The 19,209-nt window shown below is 39.5% G+C and overlaps 2 protein-coding genes across 3 annotated transcripts in view; both read left to right on the forward strand.

Moving 5' to 3' along the window:
* The window catches only part of LOC126248044 (uncharacterized), a 557,758-nt gene that overhangs the window by 370,518 nt on the left and 168,031 nt on the right, over window positions 1-19,209 (forward strand). The gene's annotated exons all lie outside the window — the stretch shown is intronic.
* LOC126248043 (uncharacterized) overlaps window positions 1-19,209 on the forward strand; it is a 706,800-nt gene that overhangs the window by 153,322 nt on the left and 534,269 nt on the right. For both annotated transcript variants that reach the window (XM_049948671.1, XM_049948672.1), the window contains exons 5-6: window positions 9,768-9,918; window positions 11,460-11,647. In XM_049948671.1, coding sequence (XP_049804628.1) covers window positions 9,768-9,918; window positions 11,460-11,647 — 339 coding nt within the window. The remainder of the gene's footprint in view (window positions 1-9,767; window positions 9,919-11,459; window positions 11,648-19,209) is intronic.

Consider the following 19,209-nt stretch of genomic DNA (forward strand, 5'->3'; position numbering starts at 1 on the left):
AAATATGTGGCTCAAACAGTTTTGCTCATCCATCCTAGGTATGATGCACAGATAGCGTTAATGGTAGACACAAGCCAATTAGCTGTTGGTGCGGCACTACAACAGTTCGTCAGTGGGATGTGGCAGCCCTTGGCCTTTTTGCAGTTACTTGCAATGGCGCTATAGAAATGGAGCACCACTGACAGGGGACTTTATGCTATTTACACTGCCATTCAACATTTCAAAGCTTCATAGAAGGGAAATATTTTACACTGTTCACTGACCCTGCACCCCTGACAGCATTTTTTACCAAGGCTCACTGCAGAAATGTAGGCAAACAGAGCGTATATCACAATTCTCAACTGACATATGGCATTTTAGTGGCAGCAGCAGTGTGGTTGCAGGTTACCTCTCATGCTGGTGCACGAGCATAAAAGCCATCCCTTAGTGACAACTTGCAGTGGAACAAAAATGGGCAGTGATTTCAAATGGCTGCAAGATGCTACACACTGCCTCTATCAGTTGTCAGTCTGTGTGCAACAACTCAGAACTTCTCTATGGTGTGACACATCATTTGGCTTACAGTAGCTGTCCATACCACAGAAATATTGGCACATCATCTTTGATGCTATGCACAACCTGGCACATCCTGACATGTGAGATACCACCAGACATATTACAAAGGAAGTTGTGTGGCCAGTAATGAAAAGAGATTGCTGTTGTTGGGCACAAGCTTGCCTAAGATCCCAACAATGCAAAATTGGTTGACCTGTATTAGTGCCTTTGGGAACCTATGATACACCAACAGCTCACTTCATGCATATTCATATTGACCTAGTCAGGCCACTGCCACCCTCTGGGTCAGATAACTACTTCCTGACAGTGGTCGACAGATTCACACATTGGCCGGAAGCTTTTCCAACAGTTGACATGCCAGCAGAAACAGTACCATGGGCCTTAGTGACAGGCTGAATTGTGAGGTTTGGTGTGCTCGAAATGATAATGACAGACTGCAGAAGGCAGTTTGAATCTGTACTTGTTCATGAGAGTTTACTTGTGTGTGGCTGTGCACATTTATGAACCACCAACACTATCCCGATATGCAATAAAATGTTAGAAAGGTTTTATAGAAGCCTAAAAGCAGCCTCAATATGCAGTGGGGAGAAGTGAAAAGACACACTACCACTGGTTCTCTTGATTCTACAAACTGTGATTAAGGACAACTTAGACTGTTCAACAGCCCAACTGGTTTGTAGGGAACAACTGAGGCTGCCAGCAGAGCTCCTTTCTGTAAAACTGAAGCACCTCCAAACATATGAATATGGCAGTCTTCATCTTAGAGCTGCAACACAGAATGGCTCAGATTCATCAAAATCCAGTGCAGCTACATAGAGAGAAACCTGTTTTTATCCATTAGGGCCTGTTCACCACATTGTACATCTGGGTCCACTATGACCACCTTACAGAGTCCATACAAGGCACCTGAATGCTGAGAGAACCCATTTTTCATTGATTGGCATAGAAAACAGGAAATGATTTCAATTGAAAGGCTGAAACCTGCCCAGCTGGATGAGGATACTAACAGGTGACCCTGACTGGGATTCAAGAGTTCCCACACATAGCCTACACTGAATGTACTGGCAGGACAGGAGGATGTTGCAGCGACTATGCACACTTTTGCATGCACATCCAGCTGTAATTACCAGGGCCATGAGAATTGTGAGGCATAGACTTTCTGACATTCCTGGTGCTCACAGTTTAGAAAAAGGAGGGGGTTGGTGTAGTGCTGCAGCTATTGATCTGTGAGACGAGGATAAAATAACATGGCTCATGTGTTTGATCTTTTGTTTCACCTCTCTTTGTTTGCTGTTTATCGAATTCTTTGCCTGTGTAACCTGTTTGTAATTAAAGTTTTTTATATAGAAAATAAACCTGTGTTTTATGGACCAGTGTGGATTTCAGTAAGGAATACCTCTCACTTCCCTAGCTACTATAAAATCCTATAGATATAATGCAAGCACAGTGTTTAGCATTGTGTTGATTCCAGTACCAGGAAGGCAGGCATCTATTGCAACATACACTGCACCCTTATCATTAGACATTGGACACAAGTGTTGCACAGGAGGCTCTAATCACCACATACACTGCACTCTGATCATAGGACTCTGGCAGGCAGTGCATCGATTTTAGCTGAATTATAATAAAGTTTTGACAAACAATACAGACAATTTAGATGTGAGAATAATGTTGTGGTACTTAATGTGAGGATCAATTATCTTGTGCCACGGGGTACAAAGATTGAACCACTGTCTCGTTTTGCATCATATGTATCTTAACCTCCCCAGTAGTGCCAATATCTCTGTGTAATTTGAAAAATAATACAGACAGTTTAGATGTGGGCACTCAATCTGAGGATCAGTTGTGCCTTTCATCCCCGTCCTTCCCTAATCCGATGAGACCGATGACCTCGCTGTCTGGTCTTCTTCCCCAAACAACACAACCCAACTAAGAGCAAACCACAGCAGGATGTTGGCATCAAGTATACTGAACCTTTAAGTTACACCTGTAATGCCAATCAGTGAGCCATGTTGCCTATGTACTGATATAGAACGAATTTCCACGTTTTTATACAAAATAGTACAGACCGTTTTCTGTTTCATTAAAGTGATATTTTTCTTTTGGGTCAAGATCAAAACACAATTCCATTATGATGCCAAGTGGGGGTACAGAGAGCAAGATGGCTAGCTCTGTAGTGCATACTGATTTACTTTCATTTTTTATGGCAGTAAAATACTGGGCTGTGTTTGGGAGAGTGAAAGCTGATAAGTTATTTGGATTCTGTGAATTCTGACAAAGTAGTGTAGGGTCTACAAATGCTGATGAAGCTGTGTGGATTTTGTGAATGCTGATGAAGCATTCTGCTGCTGCTCTCCTCATTTCTTCCTGCCACAATATGATGAACAGCAGAGATGTGTTTTAGGTCCCAAATGCACATTGCATACCTACTTCATATTATTTATAAAGCATGTTAAAATAGCTCATCTCTTCAACTATTTACTATCCTGCATAACTATTAATTGATTAAAAACAGTCTAACAAAGCAGCATACATAACCTAAGATACTTTCATTCATTGGAGTCTCATGGTATAATCTTTTAGAGACATCAGACACATAAGAAATTTAAAAATCTTCATTGCTTAAAAAGAAAGTTGATACAGCAATCTAAAAATTGTAATCTTCTGCAGAAACATGTTCACTATTATAGCATACAAATATATTTGCTCCCATCAAACATATTATACAAAAAAGTCTTATTTAGTTAATACCAATATCTAAGAGACTGCTAGAAAAATGTCTCCTTGATGAATTATTCTGTTAACTTGTTGGCATCAGTCTAAATACATTATGTAGGTGTTATGCATTCCTCTAATTCAAAGTCAAAGCTTTTTTTCTGAACATTTCATATTTTGTTCAAAACCAGCTTGTATTGTCAAAGCTTTTTTTGAATATTTCATTGTTCATTCTAAACCAGCTGTTATTACCAACCATAAATGTTCCATGTGATGTGTACGTGAAACTTTGACAAAGTTTTTGAAATGGCTATTTAGTTATATGACAGAAGGCCTTCCTCTTTACTTTCCTTTTTCCTGTGGTTAATTTATAAATGTCAAGTTAACCAAACAGCCATTTTTAATAAGCTGGTAAGACATATAACTTGTTTAGAGTCATGCCAGTAAATATATAAACTTTATCACTTTCATACACACCTGAAAGAATGGATGCTGTTGATGATACAACAGTACAACAGTACAAGCCTAGGCAAGCATACTACAATAACAAAATTGGTCTTTATTTTAATTATATTTATTTATTACAATATGTATTCCATAGATCCAGTTCCGCATGTGGCTGTCGAATGAGTCAATAACATTTAGTTCATTATTGCATTAGTTTCCATGAGGACAATAAACAAAGATTAATAAGACAAGGTGGAAACACAATCGGTAAGATAAAGTTACACTCACAAACAGAGTTCCAGATACAACATTCTGATTTTGTCCAAACAAATTTTTACAGTTGACATTAAATTCATTATTACATTAGTTTCAATAATTTGATTCCTTGTTGTCTTTCTCCCTGTTGCAGGAAGCCAAGCCATGTTGTGAGCATTAGCTGATGAATTAAGTGGACAATAATATAATAATGTGAACAGTGTGACATATAGATGTTTCTATCATTCTGAGGAACCTACACAGATAGCCAAATTGGTTAGGGGGACCACTTGTGATAAGTGGGAAATCTGGGTTTGAGTCCCAGTTGGGCACAAATTTTCATAGGTCACTGTTGGGTAGTAGACCTATATCTAATACAGCTGATGTTGAGGAATTTCCAGTCAGTGAATTAATTTTGAAGATAAATTGTATTAATTTCTATGGTACCTAACAGAAATATTGTTTTTCACAAATTTGGGCATTCAAAACCATGATACATGATACACACACAGTTTTTGCTACCCCATATGATTGTCACAAAAGTAAAAAAGAACAAAATAAATATCCTTAATGTGAAAAACTATTTCAAGTTATGGTCTCATATCACAGACTCATTATTAATGTTTTTGTATTTTGCACCCACATAGAAAACCTACATATTATCCTGTAGGAGTAATTTCACTACATAAAGGAAAATGCTTGCATGGATTTTATACTGTGAATGATCACTTTTATTGTACTGCACCAACACAATACGTACATACATTAACGCGGGAAAACAAACACTGGTTGTTTCCTCCAAAGAACCTCGCTCACAAAGAGAACGTTTCTGTGTCTCCTGTCGACTATCAACTTGTCACTACCACACAGCCCCCCCCCCTCCCCCCTGAAGTGCGGAGCACCCGTTATGGTGGGGTACTTAAACTTCACCTCTCGGCCTGCCCGAGTGCGGATAGGGTGGGTGTGGGTGCTGCTTGATGATTCTGCTGCTGCATTAGGTCCCTTGGTGTGGAGCTATGGTGGCTCACAGCTGTCTGGCTTTGTGGAAGGTGTGGATTCATTGCGAGTTGTGTCTGAAGTTGTCTGTGAGGTTGGATGGAGGGGGGGAGGGAGGGGGGGTGATGTATGGGCGTGGTCTAACAGTAGAGGTGTCACACCATACCTTAAATGGGCTGCAGGGGGCATCCACAAGTCATTGTCCAAGCGGGTTTTACCCGCTCAATGGAAAACTTGGTCGACTTTCCCTGGAGAGGGTATCCATTGTGTGTGTGCCCCATCCTAGCACTTGGTATGGTCCAGTGTATGATGGCTGCAATGAATGACGTACCAGGTCTGTGCGGAGCATGGTGTGGGAACAAGTATCGAGGGACTTGTATATGAACACTGGGTGCGTGCCGTACTGAGACGTCGGGGCTGCATGTAGCATCTCTGCCTGCTTCCTCATTTGTTGCAAGAGGTGGAGTAGTTGTGTCTCATCTGGGAGAGGAACTGGTGCAAGGAATTCTGCTGGAACACATAGTGGTTCTCTATATACCAACTCCGCTGAGGAACAACTAATGTCTGTTTTTAATGCGGTCCGTAACCCCAGCAAAACCAATGGCAACACTTGAGTCCATGTCTCCTCGTGGCACATCAGGGCAGCCTTTAAAGTCCGGTGCCACCATTCCACCAAACCATTGCTGGCCGGGTGGTAGCTAGTTGTCCGGTTTCATTGGAAGCCACAGAGTTTCGACAGTTGTTGGAACAGTGTCGACTCAAATTGGCGTCCTTGGTTGGTGGTAATGAAAAATGGGCACCCAAAACGAGCTACCCAAGTTTCCAAAAATGACCGTGCAGTAGTCTCTGCAGAAATGTCCCTGATTGGTGTAGCCTCTGCCCACCGTGTGCAATGATCCACTGCCGTAAACAAGTACCTGTAACCTTCCGAAGGGGGCAGGGGTCCAACCAAGTCAATGTGTACATGCTGTTGGGGTTGGAAATTGTTCTACTGGAGCGTGAACATGGCATCCCACTTAGCTATGTTGACACTCATAGCAGCTGTGGGCCCACTCCCATGTATCTTTCTTGGTTGAAGGCCACACAAAACGGTCCATTACTAACTTCACTGAGGCACTGGTTCCTGGATAAGCCAGGTTGTGAATGCTGTTGAATACCTTTCGTCGGATGGAGGGAGGGGGGGGGGGGGGGTGATGTATGGGCGTGGTCTGACAGTAGAGGTGTCGCACCATACCTTAAATGGGCTGCAGGGGGCATCCACAAGTTATAAACGTAGGCCAGTTGACGGGTCCACCAACAAGGACTGCAGCTGGGCATCTGAAGCCTGTGCCCTTGCCAATTCAGAATAATCCAACATTGGACTTATCCCATTAATATACGAGAAATATTCTGCCACAATGTTGTCAGCAGCATGGATGTGACGCATGTCTGTTGAAAACTGGCATATGAACTCAATATGGCGGGCCTGGCGGGCGGAAAATGAATCGCTGATTTTGTTGAAAGCTGCCACGAGAGGTTTATGGTTGGTGTATATGGTGAATTGCCTGCCCTCAATGAAAGGGCGGAAGTGCCTGACACTTTCATACATTGTGAGGAGCTCCCTGTTGTATGCACTCCAACGAGTTTGACTCATCTGTAGTTTTTGTGAAAAAAAACTTAGTGGCTGCCAATGACCCTTTACTCTCTGGTACAGTGCTGCACCGTCTGCAACTTGGCTTGCGTCCACTACTAGGGCTAGCTTAGCTCCTGGTGCAGGGTGTGCAAGCCCCACTGCATTGTGAATGTTGTTTTGCAGTGCCTTGAAAGCAGAGTCCATCTCGGGTGGCCATGGGAGTGGGGCTTGCCAGTTTTGTTGTGTTCGACCAAGGCATTGTTCAGTGGCATCTGGATTGCTGCTGTTCCGGGGAGGTGGCGACGATTGAAATTTATCATTCCTAGGAATCGTCAGAGATCATGGTAGTTTTGAGGCCGTGGTAGGGTATGCAACAACTCCAGCTTCTCTGTCAGTGGGAAAATGTCCTGAGCTGACACTTTATAACCCAGGAAGGTCACAACGGGTTCCCCAAACACACACTTGTCCTTGTTAAGTGTTATTCCATGAGCACTAAGCCTGCTTTGCACCTCGTTTATGTGTTTCTGATGGTCAGAAACATTCCCCAAAAACACCAGAATATTGTCTAAATAAGCAAAACAATATGGTAGCCCTCTTATCATGCTGTCTAGAAACTATTGCCATGTTTGGGCAGCATTTTTCAGCCTGAATGGCATCACCAAAAATTCAAACAGCCCGAATGGGGTTGTCACTGCAGTCTTAGGTATGTCCTGCTCAGCCATTGGGATCTGATTATAAGCCTTACAGCAATCTAGAACATTGAATATGGTCGCCCCAGCCAGTGAATGGGTGAAATCCTGTATATGTGGCACAGGGTATCTGTCCGGAACAGTTTGGGCATTCAAAGCTCGATAATCACCTCATAGGCGCCAGAACCCATTCTTTTTATGGGCGAGAGGACCACGGGCTGTTGGATGGCTGTATAGTTCCTTCCTGTAGCATCTCGTAGAAAATGGTCTCGGTTTCCCGCAAGCAATCAGGTGCAAGCCTGCTAATGCTCGAGGAGACTGGTGGGCCTGGAGATGTATGGATGTGGTGCACTGTCTGATGCTTTGCCCTGTTCTTTCTTGTTCCATGTTGTGGCTTGGGTGTCGCCTTTGTGGTTGAAACAACAGGAGCCTGTTGTTGTGCTGTCAACTGTTTTCATGTCACTTGAGCCATCTGCAGGTCAGATTCCTTCATCGCTATGGTGTCATCCCACGTGGGTGCGCTGAGTTTATCTACCCTTGGATATGCATGAGAGGTCGGACGCCCTTGTACTCCCAGGATAACCCATCCATTGGCAGAATGGACGAGTTGCGACTTGTGTAAATCCACGGACAATGCATGTTTTGCCAGGAAATCAACACCTAGTATACGTTGGTCATTATCGGCCATAACGAAGGTCCACTGCCAGTGTTTTCTGTACATATGTGTGGATGACTGAATTGTTGACTGCTTTCATAGTGGTCTCTTCAGCACGTTTGTCTGAAGGGAAGAAATTTACAGGCTGAGTGCTGACATCTGAGCTGGTGTCAACCAAAAAGATCCATCCTGTAGAGCGATCAGGAATGAAAAGTCTTTGTGAAGCTGTGTACCTTACAGCTGTGGAGAAGTCGATCTGCATAACATAGGGATGTTCTCCTCCCATGCATCTGTGAGTTTAGGCGCAGTTGGTTGTTGTCACGGTCGGCTGCGCCTAAAGCAGGCCATGGGATGCTTTTGGGTGCGAGCATGGCACCTTACACTTTGTAGCTTGTGCGCCGAAACGCTGGTGGAACCAGCGATAACTGGTTCCATTGTTTGTGAGACGCGGCGGGCTCATCGGCTGGCAACAAAGGCGCTGCGTCAATCGGCTCCGGCCGTGCTTGGCTGGTGTCATTGGGCAAGGTGGTTGCAGAGCGGTGGCCACTGTGGCACGCGAGTCAAGCAGGGACTGTGCTTTATCGGCCACTTGCAGCAACTCACTTAATGGCTGGCCCTCGTAAGCAATTAAGGTTAAGCACGCCTGTGGAGGTAACTGTTCTTGTCAGATGTTCACAAGTAATGTGTCTGAGAACACGGAAGTGTCCACCACAGCATGAAAATGTAGGTAAAAGTCTGAAGGTGACCTGTCACCACGTTTCTTGTGGTACAGGAGCTGTGTCATCTGCTGGTCCACAGGTTTTGTGCAACAGGAAATTAACACTGCCTTCAGGGTGGCATAGGCTTGTTGTGGTGGGGGTTGCACAATTATATCCGATACCAATGATGACGCACGTTGGTCCAGGTTGCATATCACTGGCGTGAACTGTTCAAAATCATCGAATATTTGTTGCTGCATGAAAATGTTCTCCATAATACCAAACCAATTTCCAGAAGTTCGGGAATGAAAGGTGGGGGCCGAATTTGTAACCGCGACACAGGTGGGCCACGATAACTGTCAAATGGAAAGTGTGAAACTCGTGGGAGTGGCACCGACTCAGGTGATGAAAACACGAGCACATTTCGTCTGATATCGGCGTGTCCTGCGGGCTGATTGTACGATGGAATGTCCTGTGGCGGTGGCATGGGTACCGCCAGCACACGCGGCACGGTTGGAAATGTAACGTCATGGACAAAGTCGATATGAGGTGAAGTAATTCGTGGCACTGTGAACTGAGGGGTTTGCTGCATCATGTCGAGCTCCTTCTTGATATTCTGGATGACACCGTCGATGTTGCGGAAGAGGTTCTGTGCAGACGACATGTCGATACGAGATGTCGCGGACAATATCTAAAGAAACTTGTCTACTGTCACACAACTTAGTTACGGGGTCACCACTTATGTAGGAGTAATTTCATTATATAAAGAAAAACGCTTGCATGGATTTTATACTGCAAATGATAACTTTTATTGTACCACACCAACACAATACATACATACATTAATGCGGGAAAACGAACACTGGTTGTTTCCTCCAAAGAACCTTGCTCGCAAAGAGAATGTTTCTGTCTCCTGTCGACTATTGACTTGTCGCTCCCAAAATCCTATGCTTTTTTGTCAGCTACTTAGTACAAAGCTCTTTAACAGAGTTTTTCTCAGACATTATTAATCTAAAAAATTCTACTTTTGGTTTTCTGATGATTGTAAATGACTGGGTTCTTGTCTTAAATATAAAATACTTCTTGTGCCTTATTTAATCATGTACAGTTTTGTAGCTCTTAATGGTGTTTAATATAATTTTCAGTCAGTCTATTCAAATAAAAACTACAACAGAGAAACCGAAAGACTGGAAGCAAGAAGGGACACTGAAAAATGTTGGATTAAAATTTGAAATATCATTTTCTGATTTAACTCAAGATCGTAACAAGCTCAAGAAAGAATATGTCCTGAAAAAGGTAAATTCAGTACCTGTGGCTAGATTTGATATATATGTAAATTTCAATAAAAAGTATTTAGCAGGTTTGTTGAAGACACTTAAATTTATTTCAATTTGTGCATTAATGAATCTACTCTAAACCTAGGATGCCTAAGGGAGGGGTTCGTTGAACCCACAATTATTTTATGTCCCTTGCTTTTGCCCAAGTAACTTTCATACTACAATTTCCCTTTGAGTTATTGTTTGTTGGCTATTTTATGAAATGTTAGTGTCAATATATTTTATAGAAAATTCCTGCTTTCAAAGAAAAAATAAATAAACCTATTAAGGGTCCAACAAGCCCCCCTCCCCCCTTAGGCTTCCATACTATAGAAAATTTCCCTTAGTAGGATTTCATATTTCTCATCTCCACAACAATGGAAGTTAGTTTCTTGTTGGTTGGTATTCTTGATATTCACAACAATCTGTTTACTTTCAGAGGAAGTGTTTGTTGATGTCAGTCCGCTGTTATTTATCTTGTAAACTTGCAGTGAGTTAGTGCAGTCCCCAACACGTAGGCCCCCAGTAAATTTGGTGTTCTACTCAGCAAAAACGAAACTGAGTAAGAACTTACTGATGTTGTCAACAATGCACCAAGATAAAGGCACTGTTGGAGGAGAGAAGAATAAAACCGAGATAAATACATATTACAATTTCACTAAAGTTGGAATTGATACCATTGATCAAATGGCGCATATGTACACCTACAAGAGGGGAACAAAGAGATGGCATCTATCTGTATTTTACTCTCTCATCAACATTTGCGCTATCAATGCAACCACCATATTCATCCAACAACATCCAAGATGGAATGAAAAGAAACACAACAAACGGAAACTTTATCTTCTGCAAGCTGGGATGGAACTAGTGAAATTGCAGGTAGAAGAAAGAAGTGCCAATGCAAGAGGGTTATCTAACCAAATTGTTCAATCAATGGAGACTATTCTACAAAAGAAAATCAAAGAAGTGACAACAGAAGCACGTCAGCCTCGTGCAGGGAAAGGTCGGTGCCATGTTTGTGTAAGGAAAGCTAAAACAAAGAAGCAGAAGTAAAACAATCTAAGTAAACCAAAACAGTATTGTGGACAGTGTCATAAACGTTGTGTAACACACATTCAGAAAAAATTGTGAAGTGTGTCTCTTGCCTTGAAGTTGAGGACTCAGGGTAATCTGTTGTATACATTTGTATTTTGTATTGTAATATGTCAATTTTTTATTCACTCAATCCAATATTTATAACAATTAACAACATTTATAAACCGATGCCTTAGTTAAAATACATAAACCATTTTGAAAGTTGTAATTTTTCATCAGTAAACTTATTTAATACCTATGGGCTCGCCGAAACCCCCCCCCCCTCCCCTTATGCATCCAAGTTAGAAAAAAAGGCTTCGGCGTCCTAATGTTAATTACATGCACCTACTATTCTTAAAATTTTACATGTACAAAAGTAATATGAACAAGAAACAAAACTCATTTACTGAATAATACATATATTGACAAAATTAATTTATTATTTAGATTGACAGTTTAATGAAGAACTTAGCAGAGAGTCTAGAGACAACTCCAGGAAGCTTACCATTAGATAAATTGCACCAAGACAATGTGCCTCAACTCTTGTATCTTCTGTACACTTTAGATAAAAGTGATTTGGAAAGCTATTACAGTGAGCTGGCAATTGGTACAAGCTATCAACAGGAAACAAAGAGGTATGTATTGTAGCTATGTCTGATATTCTTCAAACATATTGATGTTCTCATCTGTAATATCCACATATCTTTAAACTGACTGACTGGATGGTTACAACAGAAAATCCCTGTTTAAAAAGTGTTTGCTCAAATGACTTTATGGAAACAGTGTGCATCAAAAGTAAGGATTTTGGCAAAATTTAAATTTCAGTTTTATTTATCAGAGGAAACTGCTGTAGTTATGAAACTACATTCAGCTATTCCATAATGCTATGCAGAATCATTATCAATATAGTTTAGATTATATTTACTTTCATTCCAACTGATCCATAGTGAGGAGATCCTCCAGGATGTAGAACATGTCAGGAAAACAAATAAGCTAATGTATCTTCCACAGGTCCCAAATGGAATGACTGCCATTTTTTTTAATGAACACTATATGAAACAATCATTTTACAAACAGTCATTTACTAAGATTGCATTAATGCACTGAATTTAAAATTAAAAAAAAAATGTTTTTTTATTTACAAGGTAAAAAACATATAATAGAACTACTACAATACTTATTTACAATGAACACATTACTGCACTGAAATGTTGCAAATGTTAGATTGTACTTGTGTGTGTCTATATATATAGACACACAAAACTGAATTTCATTGTTTGTTAAGCTTTTTATGGCTGCTGGAAAGTTATTGAAAATGTGTGTTTCTGAATATTGCACTCCTTTTTGTACAAGAGTAAGTGACTTTAAATCCTTGTGAAGATTATACTTATTTCTAGTTTTCATTCCGTGAACTGAGCTGTTGGTTTGAAAAAGTGATATATTTTTAATGACAAATTTCATTAAGGAATAAATATATTGGGAAGCAGTTGTTAGTATCCCTAGTTTCCTAAACAGGCTTCTGCAGGATGTTCTTGAGTTTACACCACATATAACTCTGTGGTGTGCATACTGTAAGACCTTCAGTACACACACCATCAGATTATTGGACTTGTCACTCTAATGAAGTAGGCGAGTGTCAGCAATATGTCTCGTGGTCTTATCGTGGCGTATTTATCTTCTGCCGTTAGGTCAGACGATAGAAATGCCACTTGCACGCTTAGAGTAGCAGATTGACGGTGACTAACTTTAAACAGAACTTGATTAATTTTCACACACATTTATTAAAATAATAACAAGCATAAAAATTACTTAACTTGGTTCTGGATGCTATTTACAATTGACAATCTGAAGTTCCTTTAGAATTGGTACATTAATCTTATTCTCACATATATCTCTGATACTTGGCAAAAGTGGCTATACATTTATCTTCATGGCTATGTACAGGAATAGGGTAATCTTATTAGGTGCAAACTGAAACTTGACTATAGACTGGTAAAGACAAATGTAGAACTCATACAGACTGGTACAGACTAATGCAGACTGGTACAGTCTGATGCCGACTGACTAATCGGAGGTCTGTACACTCATTATAATACCCCACACGTTCATGTATCACTGCGCGAGTGTGATCTGTGAGGAGAAAAGGTTCTATGTTAACAGCAATCTCATTGGCTGCTTTACATATTAATACGTGGATCAGCGGAAGCAGAATTTGGTCCATCTCTATGGCAGCACCATCTCGTAGTGCGGAGATGGATGAGCGCTGCACCTACGCTGTTGTGCTTAGCGGGTCGCGCTCTACTGGGAAAGTTGTGCATGCACTGACTACATGGAACTATGTACACAACAAACTCTTATTGTATGCTTTTGTGCCCAGAAAACTTTAGCTTGGCTTGATGAATTACCCCAAAGAATAATCCTATATGACATCATGGAATGAAAGTAAGCATAGTATGCCAGCTTTTTCATTTTTATGTCCCCTATATCTGACACAATTCACATTGCAAATAGAGATTTATTAAGATGCTTCAGCAGTTCTGTGGTGTGCCTCTCCAGTTGAATTTATTATTAAGCTGCAATCCCAAGAATTTAGCACTGTCCACTTCTTCTATCTGCTTGTCATCGTATGTTAGGCATATACTCGTGGGACACCCCTTACAAGTTCTGAACTACATGTAGTGTGTTTTTTCGAAGTTTAGTAATAAAGAATTGGCTAGGAACCAGTGATTAATGTCCACATATATTTTATTAGCCGATCTTTCTAAGACTACACTTGATTTGCTATTTATTGCAATGTTTGTATCATCGGCAAACAAAACAAACTTAGCATCTGGTAATGTTACCGATGAAAGATCATTGATATACACAAGAAAAAGTAAGATCCCTAAGATGGAACCTTGTGGGACCCCACATGTAATTAGTTCCCAGTTGGATGACGACTGATAGCTTAATACATGTCTCTTTCCTCATAACACCCTTTGTTTCCTGCCAGAGATATAAAGTTTGAACCATTTTGCAGCATTTCCTGTTACACCATAATATTCTAATTTACATAAAAGGACATTGTGATTTACACAGTCAAATGCCTTTGACAGATCACAAAATGTACCAGTTGCCTGCAATTTTTTATCTAATGAATTAAGTACAAAAAAAAAAAAAAAAAAAAAAAAAAATGGCTCTGAGCTCTATAGGACTTAACATCTGAGGTCATCAGTCCCCTAGAACTTAGAACTACTTAAACCCAACTAACCTAAGGACATCACACACATCCATGCCTGAGGCAGGATTCGAACCTGCGACCGTAGAGGTCACTCGGTTCCAGACTGTAGCACCTAGAGCTGCTCGGCCACTTCAGCCGGCGTAATTAAGTACATTTTCACTGTAAGTGTAGATAGCCTTCTCAATATCAGAACCTTTTAGAAATCCAAACTGTGACTGTGACAGTATGTTATTTGTGATAAGATGGTTATAAAGCTGATTGTAAATTTCCTTTTCTAAATTTTTTTGAGAATGCTGGCCAAAGTGAAATTGGCCAGAAATTTGATGCTATTTCTTTATCTCCCTTCTTAAACAGTGGCTTAACTTCAGCATATTTCAGCCAGTCAGGAAATATTCCACTGATAAACGACTGGTTATACAGATAGCTTAATATGTTACTTAACTCAGAATCACATTCTTCAATTAAATTCGTTGATATTTCATCATACCCACTAGATGTTTTTTATTTTAAAGATTTAATGATGAACAATACTTCTGCTGGGGTAGAAAGAGTCATATTCATACAATGGGAGTTACTTTAAATGTTTGGTCTGAGGTATTCCATAGCAGCATCTACAGAACCTGACAATCCCATCTTTTGAGTAACAGTTATAAAATGTTTGTTAAAAAGTTCTGCAACACTATAAACATCTGTCGCCAATGTATCAGCATATGTAAAATTATATACTATTGCTAATGTTGATTTTTTTATGTATAGTACTGAAGAGCATATTTCAGTTGGGCACTGCTAATATTATGGATATGTAAGTGACAAGGTATTATGTATTGATTTCAGTGTTACGTCTCTGTTGTTACTATGTTGGTGCAATTTGCTCTGTTTAATATCTTTTCTTGTATCTTATATTTTATGCCACAGATTTGATGATGGAGTTCTCCTGAAATGCTTCATATGATGATAAATAAAATTATTTTAGTGATCAGAACAAGTGTTTTAGCATTTAGTGACAATATGGTCACAGATCTTAATAGTTACTTTTTGTCTAAAGTGACAAGATTTCTTCAATATGCACAAAAAAACTTTAAACTCTCTGCATCTTTGCTGATTTCTAATTGATAAAATGCTTTCCCTCTACTCCTTTCAATAATATTAAATAATTATTTTATTATCTAAGTTGTCAGTTTAAGGTAAGTTATGCGTACTCCTGAATTTCTTAAATTGTTTTCCTAATATTATAACATTCAAATACTTCCATGTCATTATTCCCTATGGCAATTTTTTCTCTGTTCTGAAGACACATTCATAATGTTGATAACTACAATGATGAATGCTTCCTTCATGATTTCTTAATACTGAATTTGATTATATGATGAGTAACAATTTGCAGCAGTATGCTAAATTTAATAGCAAAAATGGACTAATTGTGTGCATCTCTTCAGGCAACATTTTCATGGTTTCTGTAAAGTCTTGTGTATTTTTATCATTTATCAGCCCCACTGTTTTCCTTAGCTGTTTCTTAATTGTACAAGCCATTCATTTGTATAATTTGACTATAATGTGACTAACTGTACTCTGAGATCTGACAATATAGTTACCACACAACTGGCATGTGATTGTTTAACTTCATCTGTTTTAGGTTAATATGATCTCAAGCAACAAACTAAGATAAGATAAGAGTTGCATGAAAATATATCAGCAGGTACAAATAGCATCTCTTTTTACCTTGTTCTTTCAGATTTATTGCAGAACTCTACATTTAAATCCCTACAAAACTAATAATTCTGTCTAACAACGGAAAATGCAAGATAGAATAAAGACAGTATTATGAAAAGTATAGATTGCTACTCACCTTATGGAGGAGACATTAAGTCATACACAGGTACAACAAAATGATTGCTTTTGGTAAAAAGGACTTCTTCTAAAGTAGTAAACACCCAGAAACACAACTCACACACACATGACCACTGTCTCTGGTGGGTGAGGCCAGCTTGTCAACAGCCATAGATAGTGGTCATGTGTATAAGAGTTGTACTTTCTACTTCAGAAGAAGGCCTTTTGAACAAAAGCAGAAATGTTTATCAGTCTCTTTGTTATGTCTGTTCATGATTCAGCTTCTCATCTATATGGTGAGCAGCAATCTATCCTTTTCATAGTATTGTTGTTAATGATTCTGTCTTATAGAAAACTCAAATTTACAAGTACTCCACTCAGGGCACATATGTAACTGACATGCCACACAGAGTGGACTAATAGCCACCATACTGCACTATCTTCAACTTGAATGAAATTTTGCACATATGTTACTCATAGAATAAAACTAAGTCACACAAAATTTGTGTTCTAGATGCAAAAAGTTCAAGATATTTTGAGACTTTCAGTAAAAGCGTGCAAAATATTGCACAAACTCTGCAACAGTTTTAGCCAAATTTAAGAAAGCTTAGTACTGAAACTAGCAGTGACCAATTTGAGATATCTGCATTAGATACACAACTTTTTGTCCTTAGCACAATGTTTAAATTAAAATTTCAAGGTTACATCATTCATTGCTTTAATGATGTATGCTATATGGAATCAAAGTTTTTTTGACGACTTTCCCATTAGCTGTTCCATGGAGTCTTTACTTGTTAAAAGTTCTGCAAAGCTACAGCAGCTATTTGTGAGTACTACTGAAGTATTTAATTTGTAAACATAGCATTTAAAACTATTGCCTCAGTTTTTCATATTTTGATGTCATATTATGAAATATTATTACCTCTTATTTTTCTTTACTTTCATATCATTAGAAAGAGCAAGTGCCATTCTACTAAAAACAATTTCTTTTGGTTCTTGGACCAACTGGATAAAGGTTTAAGAAATAAGCTTGAAAGTGGTTCTGTCAAACATCTGCAAACCAGCATTTTGTATGAAAAACATAAAAACATTTGTGTAATATTTGAATTCGTTAATCTAGTTATGAAAAACAGCTTCTGCTAAATGTTTTGTTGTTTTGATTCATAATATTCAGTTCAGTGCATTTTAATTCTGTCTGATTTGGAAATTCTCAAAGAAAGTTAAAAGCCTTCTTTTCATGTCATCAGAAAGGATTTCATGCTTCATCGTGCCAGGCAATGGTAATATAACAACCTACATGTTATAGTTAAAATATAGGTTCCACCATCTTTTACAGTGTATAAGCACTCAAACTGCTGCAAGAAACAAGCGTTCATCATCAGAATTATTCTCCAAGAATTTATAAAAGTTGTAAATATAAAAATAAAACAAAACATGTCACCTCCCTTGCTACCATCTCTTCCCAAAATGTGCTTCAACATCATTAATACAGTCAATAAAATAAATTGAAGTAAATAAATGTATGCATTGGATAAATACAGGCAGTGTCATAGCAACAGCTATTCATGCATGTGGCATGTACACCTCTAGGAAAACCACATCTAAATATAAACACGTAAGTATCAATACCAACCATTTTGCTAATGATCAAAGGTAATACACATCCTTACAGAGATGCTCAAAGAGTTTGAATCTTGTCATGCACTGAATGTCAGCAGTATTATCATAATTAAAGTAGCTAACCACAGATAGGTATTATAATAGAAGCACATTTTTTTTTTTAAAAAAAAGGTGTTTGCGTTGCCTGTAATCTGTTGATTTAATGTATTTGCATTTTTCCTGTTATGTAACATAGAGTCAAACTGTTCCAGTAGATGCAGTTTTCTAGCCTTGTCCTGTATGTGCAAAATTGTGAGATCTTCTTCAGTTCTCAACAAAAGGCTGCCAGTTTCATGGATGTACATGGCTATGTCTAGCTTTTCAAAATTATTAAGCTGGAAAGCATCCCTGCATTCCTTGTATCTCAACTTGGAACGACTTATCACTCTGACTGGCATAGTTTGCATTACAATTGTTACACTGAATTTAGTAAGTTTATCATATTTACCATCCAACAGCCTTGCCACAGTGGTAACACCAGTTCCTCTCAGATCACTGTCAGGCTTGGCTAGCACTAGGATGGGTCACTGTACAGGTCTGCCAAGTGCTGTTTACAAGCAGGATGCACTCAGCCCTTGTTAGGGCAGTGGAGAAGCTACTTGATTGAGAAGTAGCAGCACTTGTCACATAAACTGACAATGACTGGGAGGGCAGTGTGCTTACCACTTGCCCCTCCATATCTGCATCTGGTGACGCCTATGGGCTGAGGATGGAACAGCAGCTGGTCAATATGATTGGGCCTTCAAGGCTTGTTTGGATGGTGTTAGTTTTAATGTTTACCAGTCTCCAGTTTTAAATCACTTTTTAATTTATGTCATTGTGTGCTGCTGATTTTAAATGCAATGCTTCCAATATCTTCACTTTGTATTTAACAAATTTTGTGCTTTTATATAACCTCATGGATCTTATTTCAAGACTTTGTGACATTTTAGAAAACAATGGCCAACACTTGTCTAACTTTAGCTGAGCTATCTGAAGTTTCCATTTGTTCATCACCATCAGCATATGAAGCCTTTCAGAACAACTGAACAGCAAGTTTATTGTGAACCTAATAACCTAATAGCGTCATATTGTGTTGTGACAGTGCCACGACATTTAACAGTGCCGCTACGTCAGTACGCGAAAACGGCGATAGAGGCGCTCTGCAACTTGGCTGAGTGCGGGAGCGCCACCTAGCTATGAACGGCGCCAGCCGCATGTCACGGCACGGTAGTCTAATGACAGATTCGGAGTTGGTAGCATGTAACCCGCTATTGTTTCTACGTTTGTATATCCATGCAATTTATTAGTGATTAAAGGTTATAACACTTTTTGGCAACGAGGTCGGATATTTTTTTTTCCTGCGTTGTGGAATTGTGTGTTCGTGTCGGGGCAGACATGGAACAGCTTATGCAAGCGCTCATTGAACAACAAACACAGCTGATGGCTGCTATTCAGGCGTTGTTGACGTCGCTTACTCATCGTCTGTCTTCCTCTTCTCCGCCTCCATTC

The sequence above is a fragment of the Schistocerca nitens genome, chromosome 3 (assembly GCF_023898315.1).
Source record: "Schistocerca nitens isolate TAMUIC-IGC-003100 chromosome 3, iqSchNite1.1, whole genome shotgun sequence".
In the NCBI taxonomy this organism is placed as follows: Eukaryota; Metazoa; Arthropoda; class Insecta; order Orthoptera; family Acrididae; genus Schistocerca; species Schistocerca nitens.